At 43.1% G+C, this 25,691-nt stretch overlaps 1 protein-coding gene across 1 annotated transcript in view; it reads right to left on the minus strand.

Annotated features, from left to right (window-relative positions):
* The window catches only part of LOC137420687 (F-box only protein 41-like), a 168,841-nt gene extending 159,106 nt beyond the window's left edge, over positions 1-9,735 (minus strand). The window contains exons 1-3 of the mRNA XM_068105963.2: positions 9,723-9,735; positions 9,485-9,619; positions 1,885-2,133 (exon numbers count right to left, since the gene is read on the minus strand). Of these exons, the coding sequence (XP_067962064.1) occupies positions 1,885-2,114 (230 nt within the window). The 5' untranslated portion in view covers positions 2,115-2,133; positions 9,485-9,619; positions 9,723-9,735. The remainder of the gene's footprint in view (positions 1-1,884; positions 2,134-9,484; positions 9,620-9,722) is intronic.
* Positions 9,736-25,691: the final 15,956 nt, after the last annotated feature.

Raw genomic sequence — 25,691 nt, forward strand, 5'->3', positions numbered from 1 at the left:
ATTTAAAGTAAAAAATATTCTTCTCCACAACTGCTTAACAGATCGATATGAAACTTCATACATATAATCAACTAGTCATGGGGAATATCATTTCATTTTTTTTCCCATATTCATCTTCATTGATGCAATTTAGTCTTAATGTGCACAAAGTGGTCGTTAAATATCCTAATAATCAATTAACAATCAATAAAGCTGTGGATAATGACAATATATGTGACATAATAGGGTGCATGGATGATACGAGTGTATGGGCCATTGGGCCATAGTAGTAGCGTGTTCATTTAATGATGGTAGCTTTGTTCAGAATGAGCGCGTGAGGCGAGACAATGCGCTCTGAGTACCATTCTAGTTATATATAAATAATGTTTTCGGTTTGAAAGCAAAAGAAACACTATTGATGTTGGCGGTGACGATGCCGGATACCTCAATGATTGGGGGCAAAGCAATAACTAGAGTAAAATATAGTGTAACTGTTGAAACATCAATTTCCTATCGATAGCTTTGAGATGGTGCAGAGTTTATTAAACACTATTAAAATATCATCGGTGGATATCTGATAGTGCTGGTTCTGATTCGAGTTCGTGCCAACCTGTTTAATCAAAGCACGAGGTTCGAAATTCATGAAAATCCCAACTTGGCAAAACCAAAGATTAATTTCAGAAATTTTAGAATTGCATTGCAAATTCGATTGGAGTACAAAAATTCCTCCAAATAACTAATGTACTTCCTTTGAACTCACACTTCCCAAAGTAATTGAGAATCCAAGTAACTTGGATGATGCGACATCGCCCTCTAGCGGTGATGTCTTAAAACAGACCTGCAAATGACTCTCCTTTCTCACTCAAAAACTCACCTTTGAACTAATCCTCAGGTGTATCCTGTGACCCAATTTCCCCAAACAGTCCACAACATGATTAAAGACTGATATGTTCCTGCACACATACTTATATAGACCTGCCTTTGCAGGTCTGCGCATCTGATACCTTTTTTACCTGCCTTATGAACGCAACAAACACATAACGTTGCCAAATGACGTCATTGCACAATTATGTCATCTCAAACTACTGCACAAGGACGTAATCGTCACAAACAGAATTGCACAATGACATCGTCACAAACTCCATCGCCTGATGACGTCATAAATGCTTATTGCACAATGACGTCATCGTCACCAACAGAATTGTACAGCAGATGGTCTTACACAATTTGGACATCAGACTGCAGGGATTGAATCAATGGTGAATACATTTGAAAGTATAAATTGGCAATGCAGTCTCCGTTCGTGACGAAGATTCAATTGTGACGTCACAACAGCCATGGTTACACACTGAATGCTGTCCGGGACTGACAACCTGAAATTGGGGAAATCCAGGTGGTCTTTGAACAATGCCGCCCTTTTGGGTGGCAATTCATAATAATGCCCTGTGGAGGTCTCCCTTCCACAATTCTTAACTCGGTTGAAATCAGTGATGCAATTGTTAATCACCATTACGCAGATATTCCCAAAATAATTAAACATATCATTAGCATATAAACCAATCAATGTGGTCTCTATTCGTAAAACATTCCAGAGCCCTGTAGCCAGGCATGAAAACACCAATTATCCCTCAATGGATTTTTTTCCCCTCAACTTGTGCAATTATGAAACAACTCTAACCATGCTGCTTTAAAGTTTAAAGTACATCTTAATGTAGCAATATTGTGTATAAAATAGGGCCTTGGTGTACAGATGGTTGCAAGGAACTACAGTGTGACCCACATATATGTCTGCCAGGGGACAGAGTCAAGTATCCTAGTGGAGTCTTTTTAAGGAACATAATCTTATGCAGATTGGGCCACAACGGCTCTCGTGGAGTATGTCACAAGGTTGCTGGCAACACTTACTGCTCCTTCTGTCGCAGCAAATGCTCTGCCCTTGCCAGCTCAGTGCTGAGCAGCTCGGTTTGTCTGCTCAACTCAAGTCGCTCGGCCTCGAGGTGATGTACACGAGCACGAGTGGCCTCCAGTTCCGCCTCGATCCTGGGGTTGCCCGATGTAGGCCCTTCCTGTGGCTCAGGAGGCTCTTCACCATTGGACATTTTCTCATCCTCCCACAAAACCAACTCTGCTCTCATTGGCCAGCTGTGCCCAAGTCTGTGACCAAAAGGAGAAGAATAAAATATAGTGACTTTCATTAAAAAATAACCGCAATGGATAAAAATGGGTGCTTCCCGATTATTGTTTCACCTGTCCACAATAAAAGTGTTCAATCCGAACAAACACAATAAATGTTGACAAAATCTGCGACCCAGAAAAGGCATTAGTGATATATTTTCTAACATGTGTATATATATATATATATATATATATCTATATCTATCTATCTATATAATTATAAAATTGAAATCTTGCGTGTTTGTATGTAACATTCGATCGGTCCGGGGGCGTGGCTTACCCCTTTGAGAGAGTAGTAATATCCACCATTTTATTAACTCGCATAGCTTTGAGGCCTGTTTTGTAGGCCCGTGGTGTCTTGCTCTCTCTCTCAGTTTTATTTCAAATCAAATTCGATATATCATTTCATTTTTCACAGTCGCTAACATAGTTTTAGACTCGGTTGAAAAAAAACGGGAAGAAAATCCGATGAAAGTTTCCGTTTATAGAACGAAATGAATTCTGAAAGGCTTGTATCTTCAAGGCCATTGAGTCTGTTTCACGCCTTTATCTTCAATCTAAGTCGCCATCTGATTTCATTTTTATCGATGGTTTTAGACTCGGTAAAAGAAATAATTGAGAACATTCACGCACACACGGGAAATTGCAGATATATATTTTAAAAATCGCGCCACGTTGATATACAAAAATACACCGCCTAAAATAACAGGCATGCAGTATATATCTTCGTCATTTCATTCAACATTATTACCCGGAAGTAAAATATGTTTCAGGAAATTACCGAGAGATATTTCTTCGATTTTTTTTATTATTTATATGCGCATACACTTTAAATAGGTTTATTTGAAATCTTTAATTTTCACAATGTAATTTATTTGTCATTTGATGATCGGCAAAACGATAGCACAAACACAATACTATTTGCAGGAAGAATGTCGTATCAACCCTCCGACGGCGCTACGGACGTGGACAACGAATCACACCTCACGTCTATGGACGCGAATAGCAACATCCGCACGAATCAGTCATCAATGATTTTCATTGACGCGCCTGGAGGCACAGGTAAGACGTTTCTTATTAACCTGATTCTCTCTAAAGTGAGAGCGAGTGGAGAAGTTGCCCTTGCGGTGGCCTCATCTGGCATCGCTGCTACCCTCATGCCTGGTGGAAGAACAGCGCACTCAAGGTTCCAAATCCCTCTGACACCGAGGGAAGATGGCGTATGCAACATCGATAAAAATTCCACTATCGCAGACCTCTTTCGAAGTACAAAACTCATCGTGTGGGATGAGTGTCCTATGATCAGGAGAGAGAGTTTTGAGGCTGTGGATCGCACATTGCATGATGTATGTGACAAAGACGAGCCTTTTGGAGGGATCTTGACGATATGCTGTGGTGATTTCCGTCAACGTGATCGGAGATAAGGGCCGAAATCACGTGTCACAGGTAAGTGATTTAGAACGCTGGAGAGGTGAGCCTTATGGCTTGCTGGCCCAAATAATCTCCCTGATGATGTCCAGCGTTCGCTTTAGTTCTATTCTCATATCTATTCAAACTGACATTGACCCAACGGGTCATGGGTCGTCTAGGGGTAGCATCATCATCATCATTGGTTGCGGGGTAGCATCATTGGCTGAGGCGTAGCATCATTGGCTGAGGGGTAGCATCATTGGCTGAGGGGTAGCATCATTGGCTGAGGGGTAGCATCATTGGCTGAGGGGTAGCATCATTGGCTGAGGGGTAGCATCATTGGCTGAGGTGTAGCATCATTGGCTGAGGGGTAGCATCATTGGCTAAGGGGTAGCATCATTGGCTGAGGGGTAGCATCATTGGCTGAGGGGTAGCATCATTGGCTGAGGGGTCACATCATTGGCTGAGGGGTAGCAGCATTGGCTGAGGGGCGACATCATTGGCTGAGGGGTAGCATCATTGGCTGAGGGGTCACATCATTGGCTGAAGGGTCACATCATTGGCTGAGGGGTAGCATCATTGGCTGAGGGGCGACATCATTGGCTGAGGGGCGACATCATTGGCTGAGGGGCGACATCATTGGCTGAGGGGCGACATCATTGGCTGAGGGGCGACATCATTAGCTGAGGGGCGACATCATTAGCTGAGGGGCGACATCATTGGCTGAGGGGTGACATCATTGGCTGAGGGGCGACATCATTAGCTGAGGGGCGAGATCATTAGCTGAGGGGCGACATCATTAGCTGAGGGGTGACATCATTGGCTGAGGGGTGACATCATTGGCTGAGGGGCGACATCATTAGCTGAGGGGCGACATCATTGGCTGAGGGGCGACATCATTAGCTGAGGGGCGACATCATTAGCTGAGGGGCGACATCATTAGCTGAGAGGCGACATCATTAGCTGAGGGGCGACATCATTAGCTGAGGGGCGACATCATTGGCTAAGGGTCGACATCATTGGCTAAGGGTCGACATCATTGGCTGAGGGGTGACATCATTGGCTGAGGGGTGGCATCATTGGCTGCGGGGTGGCATCATTGGCTGAGGGGTCTTCTCCTCACTGCTCATTACTAAAAACTGCTCTTCTATGTGAGGATTGATAAATAAAAGCAATTAGAACCAGTAAATTTAGTTTTATATGGCATTTTGCCTCTGTATTAGAAAGTGTGAGAAAATTATATATCTTCGCCATAGGTTGACCTTTGACCCCCACTGTAACCATGGTAACCCCTTAATTATATATAATAACATTGACCCAACGGGTCATGGGTCGTCTAGTATCGTATAAAGCTAATTTCAATCACTCACCGATTTTAAAAGTTGGTACCTTCAGAAAAGCTGACATTTCACATGTCAACGGACATCAAAGCCGATACACAGGCAAACATCACAGAACTGTCGGAAAGTGTCCGCAAATTAGAATTTAAGTAAACGTGTCCCGGAAAAAAAATAACCTCAATTCATATCTAGTAGGACGTCGGTGATGCTTGCCCATAATCATGAAGCTTCTATTTATGTACATAAGTACGAAGCATGGCTTGTTATTGCTTACACAATGTGTAAGCATACCCCACTAGTATATATATATATTTATATATATATAAAATTAAAGTGGTGGAAAAGGATAAGATAAAGATAATTTCCACATTGCACCTTTGTTTGTGCTTCAAGGTGATCGAGTGGGTAAAGTCTTGTGATATTGCCCTCAATAGCGTTGGTTTGTATTCCCTCAGATGCTCAATGGAAATGTATACGCTCTGGGATAGAGTGGTTACTTGTCCAAGATTAATACATTCTCACCATGAAAAGTTCAAAATTTGTGAGCACCAGGACAATGATCTACTAAGAGCATGAGTAGGCCCATAGATACAGGATGGTGGGGTATGGGGCAAGGGGGATAATGGGGGAGGGGGAGGGAAGTTACCCCTCCTAGGTGGAATTTCACCCCCCCCCCCCCCTCTATAATCTGACTGACCGAAAATAACAAAGGCTACGATGACAAAACTCCTTGAGCCTTTTCCATGGAGGCCGGACCATTGTCTCAGGTATACAACCTAAACTTAATGAATCTGAGAGAGTACTTGAGCATGATATTCTACTATATAAGAGAGATGTCTGTCTGTGTGTCGCCATTTTTCTCAGAGATGGCTGAACGGATCTTCGTCAAACTTTCAGAGGTTCATCAGTGCGTGCCTGGGAGTGTTTTGGGCAAAAAAAAATTGGAATAAAAATATCGTTTTTTTGGAGTTATTAAAAAATAATCGCTCCATAGTGCCTCAGCTTTTTAAAATTAATGACAGTTATATACAAGTGCACATTCGCATATATAAATACAAAACAATCACGAGACATTTGGATACAAATAAATCAAACAATTCCGGAAGTGTGCGAATTTGGTAGTACGGCTTCTTCTTCTTCCTGTCCGGCATCACACTTAATGCAGAAACAGGATGAATGCCACATTCACCAGCATATATTTAACGAAAAGGTGATGAAGCCCCTTCCACCCCTGCCTCCCCCTCTTCCCCCTCCCTCTTTCCCCTCCCCCCCCCCCTCCTTCCTTCTCTCCCCCCTTGCCCCGTCCTTCCTTCCCCTACCCGGCAACGCCGGGTACTTCTGCTAGTTCTGTATACAACAGGCAACAGGCATTTTAAAGGCCATTTTCCCTGCAAGAGCGGGGGTTAGCCCTGCGGTCCCCATGACAATCTTCTCCATTTTGCCCTATTTTCTGCATCTCCCCTTGTTAACCCCCTTGCCCACATTTCTTCTTCGACCATCTTTAGCCAAGTCTTTCTCGGTCTTCCCCGTCCTCTACTTCCTTCCACATTCATTTCCATCACTCTTCTCAACCAGTCACTTTCATCCTTCCTCAACACATGACCAAACCATCTCAACCTGTTTCTCTTCACAGCATCCATCACAGGCTCTATTCCCATCATCTTTCGCAATTCATCATTTGTCTTCCTCTCTCTCAACGATACTCCACACATCCACCGAACCATTCGCATTTCCACCCTTTCCAGCCTTCGTTGCTGCTCTACGTTCATTACCCATGTCTCGCTCCCATAAATCATAACACTTTTCACACATGCAGCATACACCTTTCCCTTCAGCTTCAATGACACTCGCCTCCTCGTCAGCACGCCACTCAGTTCCCGAAACTTCTTCCATGCACATCTCACTCGAGCAACCGTTGCCGAGTCTGATCCACCTTCTCCATTCAGCATGTCTCCTAGGTAACAAAATGTTTTCACATCTTCCAGCTTCACGCCGTCTCCAAGATCCAACTCAACATTTCCTCCATCTGCAGCTCCCTCTGTGCACACCTTACACTTGAATGTAGCTGCCACACTGGTTAATGACCCTCTCAAACCATGAAAATTTTTGATGAACCCACTCAGCGCACATTGTACATTGAATTGAGTTCACTCCGACACCCTTCTTGCACAAAGCACATGGCCACTTCCCAGTTCTTTCCACCTCACCACATGCTTTTCTTTCCACCTCACCACATGCTTTACCACTTGCCATCACCTTTGTTTTTCCGATATTCACCTTCAGACCTTTCGTCTCCATACATTCCTTCCACTTGTTCTGTATAGTACTGTATAAATGGTGTAAACTGCAGAAAGCATCAAGAGTGGTGTATTTTACTTTTTCAGAGAATTTTGGCTCTGCTTTTTCTCGTCGGAGTCCACATAATCTTAAATACATCAAACTCCGGTATAAGGGGGTATAATTTAATTTGACCGGCTCCTTTCTCGTGTGTTCTCGCAGAAGCATCGTCTGCAGTCGTTTTGATGCATTTAAAAAAAAAGAAACACCCACTCTTGAGTTTAACCCCCATGGATGCACCAGCTAGCTACAGGCCTGAGTATGGGCCTCAACGACCATCTCTGTTTTCTGTCCTCAAAGTTCCCACCTCCTTTCCAAAGCAACATCTGCATGGCCTGGGCATGGCGGCGTTGTAAGTGAATGAGAATTATTATTGGAAATTGGACGATAAGGAAAACTGGACGATTGGAGGATAAGGAGGGACCCACAATCAAAATGGTGAATATGACAACCATTAAATGGACAGAGAACTAATCAATATAAAATGGTAAGGGAGACCAATTGCAGAGCAGGCGCATAGTGTTTGGAACAGAAGAGGGCGAGGAAAGCGGAGGGGTCGAGACTCAATCATTTCTAGACAATCTGAACGTGTTCTTGAAGATAACTGACAGACAATGCCAGGGTATCTTACAGGTCTTCAAAAGTTGAAATTTTATGTCATATTGTCCGGGACTTAGAGAGTTCACCTGTCGCAATGCCCTGCTCTTTGCAAGTCTGTGGCAAAGCAGAGAATCACCATCAGGGAGCGATGAATGCAGGTCAACCATCAAAAGCTCAGGTGCCTAACTTGGTATATAAAAGTGAACACATGTCAGCAGGTGCGCAGTTCCGTCGAAATCGTCCTGCCTACCTGAGCAGTTTCTTATCAGCGTGTGGAAGTACGTCAACAATAGCAGGACCGCAATCACGTGGGATGACAAAGACCCAAATAAATAAATGGTCATGTGGCTTAAACATCTGACTGTACACACTGAAACAAACGATCTTAAACTTAATATAATCTGCATGGAAGCAACCTTTAACAGGTATCATGTGGCATTTATACGGGCTTGCTACGTATACCTCCGTTCACAAGATTGAAGACCACGTCCTGAACACCAATGGAAAGGAGCTCCTGCCAATAGTCGACCCATGGAGCCCCATGTCAAAGGGAGAGCCCATTTGCAGTGAGGTCACGCAGTTCCACAAAAGCCGAGCAAGTTTGGCAAACAAAAACACAAGCTCGGATTCAGAATATGGTTAACTAAGCAGAGCGGGCACATTAGTGGCATTAACGGCTTCCGGGAGATTCATAAAAATAATCATGATTCTCCGAAACGACAAGTGCGAGGCAAATGAGAGCAATTTTCACATCCAGCCAGACTTGCAGACACCTTGTAACATGCACGATACATCCCAACAACGCGTCTCATTCGCAACCAAGTGCAAATCCCACCGGGTTGGCTCAACAGACAGGTGACTGCATGGTTCCCGGTCTATAATGCACGTCACATGGACACACGCAATCAATCACAAACTCGTTCATTTAATAGCGAATATGGCGCAATATCGATGTCTCCTTGGAAAGACAGGTACAGCGGGAGAGTGAGCATGTACGAGACGTCGTGGGTCAAACGAGTCGCCGGAGGGGAGTATATTGAAATACCCCGAAATGGGACTTTCAAAGCTCAGCCGAGCGAGGGATTGTGCAGAAAGGACTTTCAACAAGTGTTTGTGACCTTCAGGAGGCAAAAGATGTGAGCACACGTGGAAAGGCTCGAGTTTGCGGAACGCAAAAGCTTCGCTGCTTGACATTGAACTTTGTATATTGGACTTATGTGCACTTATTGCCTCCTCGGTCGACAGAACGACAACTGAAGTCTAATTTCAGAAGGAATGAAACCCGAAGGTATTCGATTATTTATGACCCAGGTGGAGGTGGTGTTGCATGTGAGCACCTGCTCCGTTTTGGCCGCCTACGGTCTGCACCGCGGATCCTCGACGGCAGTTTGCGGCATTTCTGTAATAAAAGCGACGGAACTGCAGCCACCCGATACCGATACCGATACCTTTACCGATACCGATGTTAAAGTCCGCATTGCATATCGCTTTCATACCGGTTCGAGCTGGATTATTACAACGATCACCTTCCCGCATGGCACGCGTCACATGCAGCCGATCGACCTGTCGGGAGCGACCATATAGCTCAATGCAGTTCAGGTGGCACGCGCGCAGCATAGGTGGTCGAAGGGTTCGACCCTCACCTTGTTTTCCCGTCCGGCTGTGCAGAAGGGTCGGGGTGATGTTGCCAGCCGGTCTGGGCTGGAAGATGTGCTCCGTCGCCGCGCTTGGCAGCTGGAGGAGGTTCGGGATGAAACCGCGTCGACGAAAGGGGATATCTGTGGGTTGGTACACGTATTGAACACGACGTCAGCAACGGATGCTTTCTTTAAACGTGAAGATTTTACACAAAATCAATGGAACAACCCTTCGATGCTCTACTCAGGGAGTGGCCGCAGCTTCCAAGCCGCTCCAATGATGATCGTAACAAGGGATCACCCCCTAGTCCCTTCACACTCCCCGCCTTTAGTTCGTCCCACAAGCTCCGCAGATTCGCCGCGTGGCGACCTCGTGCGCCGCCAGGTGAGCACCGCACACCTGGTTACGCTCCCGCTTCAACATCAATGACTGCCATGAATAGTCCTTGAAAACATGCCCACTTGCATATATCGTTTGCTCATCTAACCCTTCGCATATCAAGAGAGCCTCACAAATGCGGTATGGGTTCCATATAGGGTCATGCCCTTAAATACTGCAAACCCGCAGCTTTAAATCTTTGTTTTAACCCTCAACGAGCTCTCAGCTCTCCTAGTTCCGAGAGGCTCGTTAGGCACCTCACACGGAATAATAAATAATACAAGAAGACGTCATGCGGAGCACGATTCTTGCTAAATCCGCCGCCCCTCCACCCCCCAATAAAAAATATATTCCATTGATACAGCAAATTGTCCATTTCATCAAGATTAAAATTGACGATTTTGATCAAAGCTCGGGTGAACAGGATGAAAAATGATGATTTTAGGAGTTTAACCTTGAGTTGACTGTTGACCTCAAAAATAGTTGGTTTCCCAATTCAGTGAGGCAACACGCAAATGCTGTTCAATTTCCAAGTCAATCAGATGAAAATTGATGGTTTTTCAGATGAAAATTGATGATTTTGAAAATTTGACCTTGAGTTGACTGTTGACCTTTTGACCTCAAAAATTGTTGGTTTCCCAATTCAGTGAGGCAACACGCAAATGCTGTTCAATTTCCAAGTCAATCAGATGAAAATTGACGGGTTTTCAGATGAAAATTGATGATTTTGAAAATTTGACCTTGAGTTCACTGTTGACCTTTTGACCTCAAAAATTGTTGGTTTCCCAATTCAGTGAGGCAACACGCAAATGCTGTTCACTTTTCAAGTCAATCAGATGAAAATTTATGGTTTTTCAGATGATAATTGATGGTTTTTCAGATGAAAATTGATGATTTTGAAAATTTGACCTTGAGTTGACTGTTGACCTTTTGACCTCAAAAATAGTTGGTTTCCCAATTCAGCGAGGCACTATACAAATGCTGTTCAATTTCTAAGTCAATTGGATGAAAATTGATGATTTTGGAAGTTTGACCTCGAATTGACATTTGACCTTTTGACCTCAAAAATAGTTGGTTTCCTAATTCAGTGAGGCAATATGCAAATGCTGTTCAATTTCTAAGTCAATTTGCTGAAAATTGATGGGATTTCAAATGAAAATTGATGATTTGGGAAGTTCGACCTTAAATTGACATTTGACCTTTTGGCCTCAAAAATAGTTGGTTTCCCAATTCAGTGAGGCAATATGCAAATGCTGTTCAATTTCTAAGTCAATTGGATGACAATTGATGATTTTGGAAGTTTGACCTCGAATTGACATTTGACCTTTTGACCTCAAAAATAGTTGGTTTCCTAATTCAGTGAGGCAATATGCAAATGCTGTTCAATTTCTAAGTCAATCTGCTGAAAATTGATGGGGTTTCAAATGAAAATTGATGATTTTGGAAGTTCGATCTTAAATTGACATTTGACCTTTTGACCTCAAAATTCGTTCATTTCCCAATTCAGTGACTCGATAGGCAAATCCTGTTCAATTTTCAAGTCAATCGCATTTAAAATGGCGATTTTAGAAATTTGACCACCAGGTGACCTTTGACCTCAAAATCAATAGGCTTCTCAACTGGGACGACTTATACAACTTGGTAAAATTTCGTGACGATCGGTTTAGAATCGTGACCTGTAGGCCGGTAACAGACAAACAAACAGACAGACAGAATGAAAAATCGGTCAGAGACCGAGGACTTGCCGGAATGTACTTTTTTATCGGCCATTTAGGACAAATATGGCGGCCGAACCACGTGACCGATGACGTCATCATTAACATATTTTATTCCCCATGGAGAGTTCTTTACAATGAGCCATGCCTCAATTTTTTCTATTCAGGACTTTTGGAGATGTGGAGGTGGAGTTTTTCGGTTTTTCCAAGATGGCGGCCGAACCACGTGACCGATGACATCATGAACATATTTTATTCCCCGTGGAGAGTTCTTTACAATGAGCCATGTCTCAATTTTTTCTATTCAGCACTTTCGGAGATGTGGAGGTGATAGGTTTTTCGGTTTTTCCAAGATGGCGGCCGACCACGTGACTGATGACGTCATCATTAACATATTTTATTCCCCATGGAGAGTTCTTTACAATGAGCCATGTCTCAATTTTTTCTGTTCAGCACTTTTGGAGATATAGTGGTGCAAAGTTTTGCCGTTTTTCCAAGATGGCGGCCGACCTCGTGACATATGACGTCATCATAAACATATTTTATTCCCCATGGAGAGTTCTTTACAATGAGCCATGTCTCAATTTTTTCTGTTCAGCACTTTTGGAGATATAGTGGCGCAACGTTTTGCCATTTTTCCAAGATGGCGACCGAACCACGTGACTGATGACGTCATCATTTACATATTTTATTCCGCATGGAGAGTTCTTTACAATGAGCCATGTCTCAATTTTTTCTGTTCAGTACTTTCGGAGATATAGAGGTGCAAGGATTTTCGGTTTTTCCAAGATGGCGGCCGAACCACGTCACCGATGACGTCATCAATTGGGCACAGTCTATTCCAGGGCAAGACCAATACGTGTGCAAAGTTTGGCGATTCTACGTGCAACGGTGTAGACGCAGTGCTGCAAACAGACAGACAAACAGACAGACAGACAGACAAACAGACAAATGAAAAATCGGTCAGAGACCGAGGACTTGCCGGAATGTACTTTTTTATCGGCCATTTAGGACAAATATGGCGGCCGAACCACGTGACCGATGACGTCATCATTAACATATTTTATTCCCCATGGAGAGTTCTTTACAATGAGCCATGTCTCAATTTTTTCTATTCAGCACTTTTGGAGATGTGGAGGTGCAGAGGTTTTCGGTTTTTCCAAGATGGCGGCCGATCCACGTGACCAATGACATCATCATTAACATATTTTATTCCCCATGGAGAGTTCTTTACAATGAGCCATGTCTCAATTTTTTCTATTCAGCACTTTCGGAGATATGGAGGTGCTAAATTTTTCGGTTTTTCCAAGATGGCGGCCGACCACGTGACATATGACGTCATCATTAACATATTTTATTCCCCATGGAGAGTTCTTTACAATGAGCCATGTCTCAATTTTTTCTGTTCAGCACTTTTGGAGATATAGTGGCGCAAAATTTTTCGGTTTTTCCAAGATGGCGGCCGAACCACGTCACCGATGACGTCATCAATTGGGCACAGTCTATTCCAGGGCAAGACCCATATGTGTGCAAAGTTTGGCGATTCTACGTGCAACGGTGTAGACGCAGTGCTGCAAACAGACAAACAGACAAACAGACAGACAGACAGACAGACAGACAGACAGATGAAAAATCGGTCAGAGACCGAGGACTTGCCGGAATGTACTTTTTTATCGGCCATTTAGGACAAATATGGTGGCCGAACCATGTGACCGATGACGTCATCATTAACATATATTATTCCCCATGGAGAGTTCTTTACAATGAGCCATGTCTCAATTTTTTCTGTTCAGCACTTTTGGAGATATAGTGGTGCAAAAGTTTTGCCGTTTTTCCAAGATGGCGGCCGACCACGTGACATATGACATCATCATTAACATATTTTATTCCCCATGGAGAGTTCTTTACAATGAGCCATGTCTCAATTTTTTCTGTTCAGCACTTTTGGAGATATAGTGGTGCAAAGTTTTGCCGTTTTTCCAAGATGGCGGCCGACCACGTGACCGATGACGTCATCATTAACATATTTTATTCCCCATGGAGAGTTCTTTACAATGAGCCATGTCTCAATTTTTTCTGTTCAGCACTTTTGGAGATATAGTGGCGCAACGTTTTGCCGTTTTTCCAAGATGGCGACCGAACCACGTGACTGATGACGTCATCATTTACATATTTTATTCCACATGGAGAGTTCTTCACAATGAGCCATGTCTCCATTTTTTCTGTTCAGCACTTTTGGAGATATAGTGGTGCAAAATTTTTCGGTTTTCCCAAGATGGTGGCCGAACCACGTGACTGATGACGTCATCATTAACATATTTTATTCCCCATGGAGAGTTCTTTACAATGAGCCATGTCTCAATTTTTTCTGTTCAGGACTTTCAGAGATATGGAGGTGCAAAAATTTTCGGTTTTTCCAAGATGGCGGCCGAACCACGTGACTGATGACGTCATCATTAACATATTTTATTCCCCATGGAGAGTTCTTTACAATGAGCCATGTCTCAATTTTTTCTGTCAGCACTTTGAGATATCGAGGTGCAAAAATTTTCGGTTTTTCCAAGATGGCGGCCGAACCACGTGACCAATGACGTCATCATTTGGGCACAGTCTATTCCAGGGCAAGACCAATATGTGTGCAAAGTTTGGCGATTCTCCGTGCAACGGTGTAGACGCAGTGCTGCAAACAGACAGACAGACAAACAGACAAACAGACAGATGAAAAATCGGTCAGAGACCGAGGACTTGCCGGAATGTACTTTTTTATCGGCCATTTAGGACAAATATGGCGGCCGAACCACGTGACCGATGACGTCATCATTAACATATTTTATTCCCCATGGAGAGTTCTTTACAATGAGCCATACCTCAATTTTTTCTATTCAGGACTTTTGGAGATGTGGAGGTGCAGAGTTTTTCGGTTTTTCCAAGATGGCGGCCGACCACGTGACTGATGACGTCATCAATCACATGTTTTATTCCCCATGGAGAGTTCTTTACAATGAGCCATGTCTCAATTTTTTCTATTCAGTACTTTCAGAGATATGGAGGTGCAAAGTTTTGCCGTTTTTCCAAGATGGCGGCCGACCACGTGACTGATGACGTCATCATTAACACATTTTATTCCCCATGGAGAGTTCTTCACAATGAGCCATGTCTCAATTTTTTCTGTTCAGTACTTTCGGAGATATAGCGGTGCAAATTATTTCGGTTTTTCCAAGATGGCCGCCGAAACACGTGACCGATGACGTCATAAATTGGGCACAGTCTATTCCAGGGCAAGACGAATATGTTTGCAAAGTTTGGCGATTTTCCGTGCAACGGTGTAGACGCAGTGCTGCAAACAGACAAACAGACAAACAGACAGACAGACAGACAGACAGACAGACAGACAGACAAACGAACAGATCAACATACTTGCCGGAAAAATTTTTCCGGCAAGTAATGAAAAATCGGTCAGAGACCGAGGACTTGCCGGAATGTACTTTTTTATCGGCCATTTAGGACAAATATGGCGGCCGAACCACGTGACCGATGACGTCATCATTAACATATTTTATTCCACATGGAGAGTTCTTGACAATGAGCCATGTCTCAATTTTGTCTATTCAGCACTTTCAGAGATATGGAGGTGCAAAGTTTTTCGGTTTTTCCAAGATGGCGGCCGAACCACGTGACCTATGACGTCATCATTAACATATTTTATTCCACATGGAGAGTTCTTTACAATGAGCCATGTCTCAATTTTTTCTGTTCAGCACTTTTGGAGATATAGTGGCGCAACGTTTTTCGGTTTTTCCAAGATGGCGGCCGAACCACGTGACCTATGACGTCATCATTAACATATTTTATTCCCCATGGAGAGTTCTTTACAATGAGCCATGTCTCAATTTTTTCTGTTCAGCACTTTTGGAGATATAGTGGTGCAAAGTTTTGCCGTTTTTCCAAGATGGCGGCCGACCACGTGACATATGACGTCATCATTAACATATTTTATTCCCCATGGAGAGTTCTTTACAATGAGCCATGTCTCAATTTTTTCTGTTCAGCACTTTTGGAGATATAGTGGCGCAACTTTTTGCCGTTTTTCCAAGATGGCGGCCGACCACGTGACATATGACGTCATCATTAACATATTTTATTCCCCATGGAGAGTTCTTTACAATGAGCCATGTCTCAATTTTTTCTGTTCAGTACTTTCGGAGATATAGAGGTGCAAGGTTTTTCGGTTTTTCCAAGATGGCGGCCGAACCACGTCACCGATGACGTCATCAATTGGGCACAGTCTATTCCAGGGCAAGACCAATATGTTTGCAAAGTTTGGCGATTCTACGTGCAACGGTGTAGACGCAGTGCTGCAAACAGACAGACAGACAAACAGACAGACAAACAGACAGACAAACAGACAAATGAAAAATCGGTCAGAGACCGAGGACTTGCCGGAATTTACTTTTTTATTGGCCATTTAGGACAAATATGGCGGCTGAACCACCTGACCGATGACATCATCATTAACATATTTTATTCCCCCTGGAGAGTTCTTTCCAATGAGCCATGTCTCAATTTTTTCTGTTCAGCACTTTTGGAGATAGAGGTGCAACGTTTTTCGGATTTTCCAAGATGGCGGCCGAACCACGCGACCGATGACGTCATCATTAACATATTTTATTCCCCATGGAGAGTTCTTTCCAATGAGCCATGTCTCAATTTTTTCTATTCAGCACTTTCGGAGATATGGAGGTGATTTTTTTCCCGTTTTTCCAAGATGGCGGCCGCACCACGTGACCGATGACGTCATCATTAACATATTTTATTCCACATGGAGAGTTCTTGACAATGAGCCATGTCTCAATTTTTTCTATTCAGCACTTTCGGAGATATGGAGGTGCTAGGTTTTTCGGTTTTTCCAAGATGGCGGCCGACCACGTGACTGATGACGTCATCATTAACATATTTTATTCCCCATGGAGCGTTCTTTACAATGAGCCATGTCTCAATTTTTTCTGTTCAGCACTTTTGGAGATATCGTGGTGCAAAGTTTTGCCGTTTTTCCAAGATGGCGGCCGACCACGTGACTGATGACGTCATCATTAACATATTTTATTCCCCATGGAGAGTTCTTTACAATGAGCCATGTCTCAATTTTTTCTGTTCAGCACTTTTGGAGATATAGTGGTGCAAATTTTTGCCGTTTTTCCAAGATGGCGGCCGACCACGTGACATATGACGTCATCGTTAACATATTTTATTCCCCATGGAGAGTTCTTTACAATGAGCCATGTCTCAATTTTTTCTGTTCAGCACTTTTGGAGATACAGTATAGTGGTGCAAATTTTTGCCGTTTTTCCAAGATGGCGGCCGACCACGTGACATATGACGTCATCATTAACATATTTTATTCCCCATGGAGAGTTCTTTACAATGAGCCATGTCTCCATTTTTTCTGTTCAGTACTTTCGGAGATATAGAGGTGCAAAGTTTTTCGGTTTTTCCAAGATGGCGGCCGAACCACGTCACCGATGACGTCATCAATTGGGCACAGTCTATTCCAGGGCAAGACCAATATGTGTGCAAAGTTTGGCGATTCTCCGTGCAACGGTGTAGACGCAGTGCTGCAAACAGACAGACAAACAGATGAAAAATCGGTCAGAGACCGAGGACTTGCCGGAATGTACTTTTTTATCGGCCATTTAGGACAAATATGGCGGCCGAAACACGTGATAGATGACATCATCATTAACTTATTTTATTCCCCATGGAGAGTTCTTTTCAATGAGCCATGTCTCAATTTTTTCTATTCAGCACTTTCAGAGATATGGAGGTGCAATTTTTTTCCAAGATGGCGGCCGAACCACGTGACATATGACGTCATCATTAACATATTTTATTCCCCATGGAGAGTTCTTTCCAATGAGCCATGTCTCAATTTTTTCTGTTCAGCACTTTTGGAGATATAGTGGTGCAAAGTTTTTCGGTTTTCCCAAGATGGCGGCCGAACCACGTGACTGATGACGTCATCATTAACATATTTTATTCCCCATGGAGAGTTCTTTACAATGAGCCATGTCTCAATTTTTTCTGTTCAGGACTTTCGGAGATATGGAGGTGCAAAAATTTTCGTTTTTTCCAAGATGGCGACCGAACCACGTGACCGATGACGTCATCATTAACATATTTTATTCCCCATGGAGAGTTCTTTACAATGAGCCATGTCTCAATTTTTTTCTGTTGAGGACTTTCGGAGATATGGAGGTGCAAAAATTTTCGGTTTTTCCAAGATGGCGGCCGAACCACGTGACTGATGACGTCATCATTAACATATTTTATTCCCCATGGAGAGTTCTTTACAATGAGCCATGTCTCAATTTTTTCTGTTCAGGACTTTCGGAGATATGGAGGTGCAAAAATTTTCGGTTTTTCCAAGATGGCGGCCGAACCACGTGACTGATGACGTCATCATTAACATATTTTATTCCCCATGGAGAGTTCTTTACAATGAGCCATGTCTCAATTTTTTCTGTTCAGCACTTTCGGAGATATGGAGGTGCAAAAATTTTCGGTTTTTCCAAGATGGCGGCCGAACCACGTGACCGATGACGTCATCATTTGGGCACAGTATATTAGAGGGCAAGACAAATACGTGTGCTAAGTTTGGTGATTATACGTGCAACGGTGTAGACGTAGTGCTGCAAACAGACAAACAGACAAACAGACAGATGAAAAATCGGTCAGAGACCGAGGACTTGCCGGAATGTACTTTTTTATTGGCCATTGAGGACAAATATGGTGGCCGAACCACGTGACCGATGACGTCATCATTAACATATTTTATTCCCCATGGAGAGTTCTTTACAATGAGGCATGTCTCAATTTTTTCTATTCAGCACTTTTGGACACATAGAGGTGCTAAGTTTTTCGGTTTTTCCAAGATGGCGGCCGAAACACGTGACATATGACGTCATCATTGACAAATTTTATTCCCCATGGAGAGTTCTTTACAATGAGCCATGTCTCAATTTTTTCTGTTCAGCACTTTTGGAGATATAGTGGTGCAAAGTTTTGCCGTTTTTCCAAGATGGCGGCCGAACCACGTGACATATGACGTCATCATTAACAAATTTTATTCCCCATGGAGAGTTCTTTACAATGAGCCATGCCTCAATTTTTTCTGTTCAGCACTTTTGGAGATATAGTGGTGCAAAGTTTTGCCGTTTTTCCAAGATGGCGGCCGACCACGTGACATATGACATCATCATTAACATATTTTATTCCCCATGGAGAGTTCTTTACAATGAGCCATGTCTCAATTTTTTCTGTTCAGCACTTTTGGAGATTTCGTGGTGCAAAGTTTTGCCGTTTTTCCAAGATGGCGGCCGACCACGTGACATATGACGTCATCATTAACATATTTTATTCCCCATGGAGAGTTCTTTACAATGAGCCATATCTCATTTTTTTCTGTTCAGCACTTTTGGAGATATAGTGGCGCAACGTTTTGCCGTTTTTCCAAGATGGCGACCGAACCACGTGACTGATGACGTCATCATTTAGATATTTTATTCCCCATGGAGAGTTCTTTACAATGAGCCATGTCTCAATTTTTTCTGTTCAGTACTTTCGGAGATATAGAGGTGCAAAGTTTTTCGGTTTTTCCAAGATGGCGGCCGAACCACGTCACGGATGACGTCATCAATTGGGCACAGTCTATTCCAGGGCAAGACCAATATGTGTGCAAGGTTTGGCGATTCTACGTGCAACGGTGTAGACGCAGTGCTGCAAACAGACAGACAGACAAACAGACAGACAGACAGACAGACAGATGAAAAATCGGTCAGAGACCGAGGACTTGCCGGAATTTACTTTTTTGTAGGCCATTTAGGACAAATATGGCGGCCGAACTATGTGACCGATGACATCATCATTAACATATTTTATTCCCCATGGAGAGTTCTTTACAATAAGCCACCTCTCAATTTTTTCTATTCAGCACTTCCGGAGATATATCGAGGTGCTAAGTTTTTTGGTTTTTCCAAGATGGCGGCCGAACCACGTGACCGATGACGTCATTATTAACATATTTTATTCCCCATGGAGAGTTCTTTCCAATGAGCCATGTCTCATTTTTTCTATTCAGCACTGGAGGTGCAACGTTTTTCGGTTTTTCCAAGATGGCGGCCGGACCACGTGACCGATGACGTCATCATTAACATGTTTTATTCCACATGGAGAGTTCTTTACAATGAGCCATGTCTCAATTTTTTCTATTCAGCACATTCAGAGATATGGAGGTGCAAATTTTTTTGGTTTTTCCAAGATGGCGGCCGAACCACGTGACATATGACGTCATCATTAACAAATTTTATTCCCCATGGAGAGTTCTTTACAATGAGCCATGTCTCAATTTTTTCTGTTCAGCACTTTTAGAGATATAGCGGTGCAAAGTTTTGCCGTTTTTCCAAGATGGCGGCCGACCACGTGACATATGACATCATCATTAACATATTTTATTCCCCATGGAGAGTTCTTTACAATGAGCCATGTCTCAATTTTTTCTGTTCAGCACTTTTGGAGATTTCGTGGTGCAAAGTTTTGCCGTTTTTCCAAGATGGCGGCCGACCACGTGACTGATGACGTCATCATTAACATATTTTATTCCCCATGGAGAGTTCTTTACAATGAGCAATGTCTCAATTTTTTCTGTTCAGTACTTTCGGAGATATAGAAGTGCAAAATTTTTCGGTTTTTCCAAGATGGCGGCCGAACCACATCACCGATGACGTCATCAATTGGGCACAGTCTATTCCAGGGCAAGACCAATATGTGTGCAAAGTTTGGCGATTCTCCATGCAACGGTGTAGACGCAGTGCTGCAAACAGACAAACAGACAGACAGATGAAAAATCGGTCAGAGACCGAGGACTTGCCGGAATTTACTTTTTTATCGGCCATTTAGGACAAATATGGCGGCCGAACCACGTGACCGATGACGTCATCATTAACATATTTTATTCCCCATGGAGAGTTCTTTACAATGAGCCATGTCTCAATTTTTTCCATTCTGTACTTTTGGAGATATAGTGGTGCAAAGTTTTCCCGTTTTTCCAAGATGGCGGCCGAACCACGTGACCGATGGCATCATCATTAACCTATTTTATTCCCCATGGAGAGTTCTTTACAATGAGCAATGTCTCAATTTTTTCTGTTCAGCACTTTTGGAGATATAGTGGTGCAAACTTTTGCCGTTTTTCCAAGATGGCGGCCGACCACCTGACATATGACGTCATCATTAACATATTTTATTCCCCATGGAGCGTTCTTTGCAATGAGCCATGTCTCAATTTTTTCTGTTCAGCACTTTTGGAGATATCGTGGTGCAAAGTTTTGCCGTTTTTCCAAGAAGGCGGCCGACCACGTGACTGATGACGTCATCATTAACATATTTTATTCCCCATGGAGAGTTCTTTACAATGAGCCATGTCTCAATTTTTTCTGTTCAGGACTTTCGGAGATATGGAGGTGCAAAAATTTTCGGTTTTTCCAAGATGGCGGCCGAACCACGTGACCGATGACGTCATCATTAACATATTTATTCCCCATGGAGAGTTCTTTACAATGAGCCATGTCTCAATTTTTTCTGTTCCGCACTTTGAGATATCGAGGTGCAAAAATTTTCGGTTTTTCCAAGATGGCGGCCGAACCACGTGACCGATGACGTCATCATTTGGGCACAGTATATTAGAGGGCAAGAAAATACGTGTGCAAAGTTTGGTGATTCTACGTGCAACGGTGTAGACGTAGTGCTGCAAACAGACAAACAGACAAACAGACAAACAGACAAATGAAAAATCGGTCAGAGACCTAGGACTTGCCGGAATGTACTTTTTTATCGGCCATTTTGGACAAATATGGCGGTCGAAACACGTGAACGATGACGTCATCAATAACATATTTTATTCCCCATGGAGAGTTCTTTACAATGAGCCATGTCTCAATTTTTTCTATTCCGCACTTTTGGAGATATGGTGGTGCAACGTTTTGCCGTTTTTCCAAGATGGCGGCCGAAACACGTGAACGATGACGTCATCATTAACATATTTTATTCCCCATGGAGAGTTCTTTCCAATGAGCCATGTCTCAATTTTTTCTATTCAGCACTTTTGGAGATATGGTGGTGCAACGTTTTGCCGTTTTTCCAAGATGGCGGCCGAAACACGTGACCAATGACGTCATCATTAACATATTTTATTCCCCATGGAGAGTTCTTTCCAATGAGCCATGTCTCAATTTTTTCTATTCAGCACTTCCGGAGATATCGAGGTGCAAAGTTTTTCCAAGATGGCGGCCGAACCACGTGACCGATGACGTCATCATTAACATATTTTATTCCCCATGGAGAGTTCTTTACAATGAGCCATGTCTCAATTTTTTCTGTTCAGCACTTTTGGAGATATAGTGGTGCAAATTTTTGCCGTTTTTCCAAGATGGCGGCCGACCACGTGACATATGACGTCATCATTAACATATTTTATTCCCCATGGAGAGTTCTTTACAATGAGCCATGTCTCAATTTTTTCTGTTCAGCACTTTTGGAGATATAGTGGTGAACAGTTTTGCCGTTTTTCCAAGATGGCGGCCGACCATGTGACTGATGACGTCATCATTAACATGTTTTATTCCCCATGGAGAGTTCTTTACAATGAGCCATGTCTCAATTTTTTCTGTTCAGCACTTTTGGAGATATAGTGCTAAACAGTTTTGCCGTTTTTCCAAGATGGCGGCCGACCATGTGACTGATGACGTCATCATTAACATGTTTTATTCCCCATGGAGAGTTCTTTACAATGAGCCATGTCTCAATTTTTTCTGTTCAGCACTTTTGGAGATATAGTGGAGCAAAGTTTTGCCGTTTTTCCAAGATGGCGGCCGACCACGTGACATATGACATCATCATTAACATATTTTATTCCGCATGGAGAGTTCTTTACAATGAGCCATGTCTCAATTTTTTCTGTTCAGCACTTTTGGAGATTTCGTGGTGCAAAGTTTTGCCGTTTTTCCAAGATGGCGGCCGACCACGTGACTGATGATGTCATCATTAACATATTTTATTCCCCATGGAGAGTTCTTTACAATGAGCCATGTCTCAATTTTTTCTGTTCAGTACTTTCGGAGATATAGAAGTGCAAAGTTTTTCGGTTTTTCCAAGATGGCGGCCGAACCACGTCACCGATGACGTCATCAATTGGGCACAGTCTATTCCAGGGCAAGACCAATATGTTTGCAAAGTTTGGCGATTCTCCGTGCAACGGTGTAGACGCAGTGCTGCAAACAGACAAACAGACAGACAAACAGACAGACAGATGAAAAATCGGTCAGAGACCGAGGACTTGCCGGAATGTACTTTTTTATCGGCCATTTAGGACAAATATGGCGGCCGAACCACGTGACCGATGACGTCATCATTAACATATTTTATTCCCTATGGAGAGTTCTTCACAATGAGCCATGTCTCAATTTTTTCTACTAGGGCATGCCCGTACTATATATATGCCCGTACTATATATCTATCTAAAATTATATCCCCCCCCTCTATTTACATGAAATGGTTTGGTCCATTCGCAACGCCAAAGCGAACGGCGAACGGCTTGCGAGTACAGTGACAATCCCCCCCCTCTATTTACATGAAATGGTTTCGTCCATTCGCAACGACCACAGAACCCCCCCCCTCTATTTACATGGAATGGTTTGGTCCATTCGCAACGCCAAAGCGAACGGCGAACGGCTAAATCGCCATAGCTCGGTAAGTACTTGTCCGATTAATTTCAAACCTTGAAAAGGCACATCCTCGGGTCCCCAGCAATATACCTGGCAAGTTTCAAGTATATCGGACCGGTAGTTGTCGAGAAATCGTTGTCGCATACATACACACACACATACACACAGAGATTAGTGGAATTATAGATAGATTGAGCACTTTCGGAGATATGGAGGTGCAACGTTTTTCGGTTTTTCCAAGATGGCGGCCTAACCACGTGACTGATGACGTCATGAACATATTTTATTCCCCATGGAGAGTTCTTTACAATGAGCCATGTCTCAATTTTTTCTATTCAGCACTTTCGGAGATATGGAGGTGCAAAGTTTTTCGGCTTTTCCAAGATGGCGGCCGAACCACGTGACCGATGACATCATCATTAACATATTTTGTTCCCCATGGAGAGTTCTTTACAATGAGCCATGTCTCAATTTTTTCTATTGAGCACTTTCGGAGATATGGAGGTGTAACGTTTTCCGGTTTTTCCAAGATGGCGGCCGACCACGTGACATATGACGTCATCATTAACATATTTTATTCCCCATGGAGAGTTCTTTCCAATGAGCCATGTCTCAATTTTTTCTGTTCAGCACTTTTGGAGATATAGTGGCGCAACGTTTTGCCGTTTTTCCAAGATGGCAACCGAAACACGTGACTGATGACGTCATCATTTACATATTTTATTCCCCATGGAGAGTTCTTTACAATGAGCCATGTCTCAATTTTTTCTGTTCAGTACTTTCGGAGATATAGAGGTGCAAATTTATTCGGTTTTTCCAAGATGGCGGCCGAACCACGTCACCGATGACGTCATCATTGAGGCACAGTATATTAGAGGGCAAGACCATTATGTGTGCAAAGTTTGGCGATTCTCCGTGCAACGGTGTAGACGCAGTGCTGCAAACAGACAAACAGACAGATGAAAAATCGGTCAGAGACCGAGGACTTGCCGGAATTTACTTTTTTATCGGCCATTTAGGACAAATATGGCGGCCGAACCACGTGACCAATGATGTCATCATTAACATATTTTATTCCCCGTGGAGAGTTGTTTACAATGAGCCATGTCTCAATTTTTTCTATTCAGGACTTTTGGAGATGTGGCATTGCAAAATTTTTCGGTTTTTCCAAGATGGCGGCCGAACCACGTGACTGATGACGTCATCATTAACATATTTGATTCCCCATGGAGAGTTCTTTACAATGAGCCATGTCTCAATTATTTCTATTCAGTACTTTCGGAGATATGGAGGTGCAAATTTTTCTGTTTTTCCAAGATGGCGGCCGAACCACGTGACTGATGACGTCATCATTAACATATTTTATTCCCCATGGAGAGTTCTTTACAATGAGCCATGTCTCAATTTTTTCTGTTCAGCACTTTTGGAGATATAGAGGTGCAAAATTTTTTCCAAGATGGCGGCCGAACCACGTGACTGATGACGTCATCATTAACATATTTGATTCCCCATGGAGAGTTCTTTACAATGAGCCATGTCTCAATTTTTTCTATTCAGCACTTTCGGAGATGTGGAGGTGCAAAGTTTTTCGGTTTTTCCAAGATGGCGGCCGAACCACGTGACCGATGACGTCATCATTAACATATTTTATTCTCCATGGAGTGTTCTTTACAATGAGCCATGTCTCAATTTTTTCTGTTCAGCACTTTTGGAGATATAGTGGTGCAAAGTTTTGCCGTTTTTCCAAGATGGCGGCCGACCACGTGACTGATGACGTCATCATTAAGATATTTTATTCCCCATGGAGAGTTCTTTACAATGAGCCATGTCTCAATTTTTTCTGTTCAGTACTTTTGGAGATATAGCGGTGCAATTTTTTTGCCGTTTTTCCAAGATGGCGGCCGAATCACGTGACCTATGACGTCATCATTAACATATTTCATTCCCCATGGAGAGTTCTTTACAATGAGCCATGTCTAAATTTTTTCTGTTCAGTACTTTTGGAGATATGGAGGTGCAATTTTTTTCGGTTTTTCCAAGATGGCGGCCGAACCACGTGACCGATGACGTCATCATTTGGGCAGAGTATATTAGAGGGCAAGACCAATATGTGTGCCAAGTTTGGCGATTCTACGTGCAACGGTGTAGACGCAGTGCTGAAAACAGACAAACAGACAGACAAACAGACAGACAGACAAACAAACGAACAGATCAACATACTTGCCGGAATCTTTTCCGGCAAGTAACAAATGAAAAATCGGTCAGAGACCGAGGACTTGCCGGAATGTACTTTTTTATCGGCCATTTAGGACAAATATGGCGGCCGAACCACGTGACCGATGACG

Source organism: Myxine glutinosa, chromosome 2, assembly GCF_964187855.1.
Source record: "Myxine glutinosa chromosome 2, kmMyxGlut1.1, whole genome shotgun sequence".
In the NCBI taxonomy this organism is placed as follows: Eukaryota; Metazoa; Chordata; class Myxini; order Myxiniformes; family Myxinidae; genus Myxine; species Myxine glutinosa.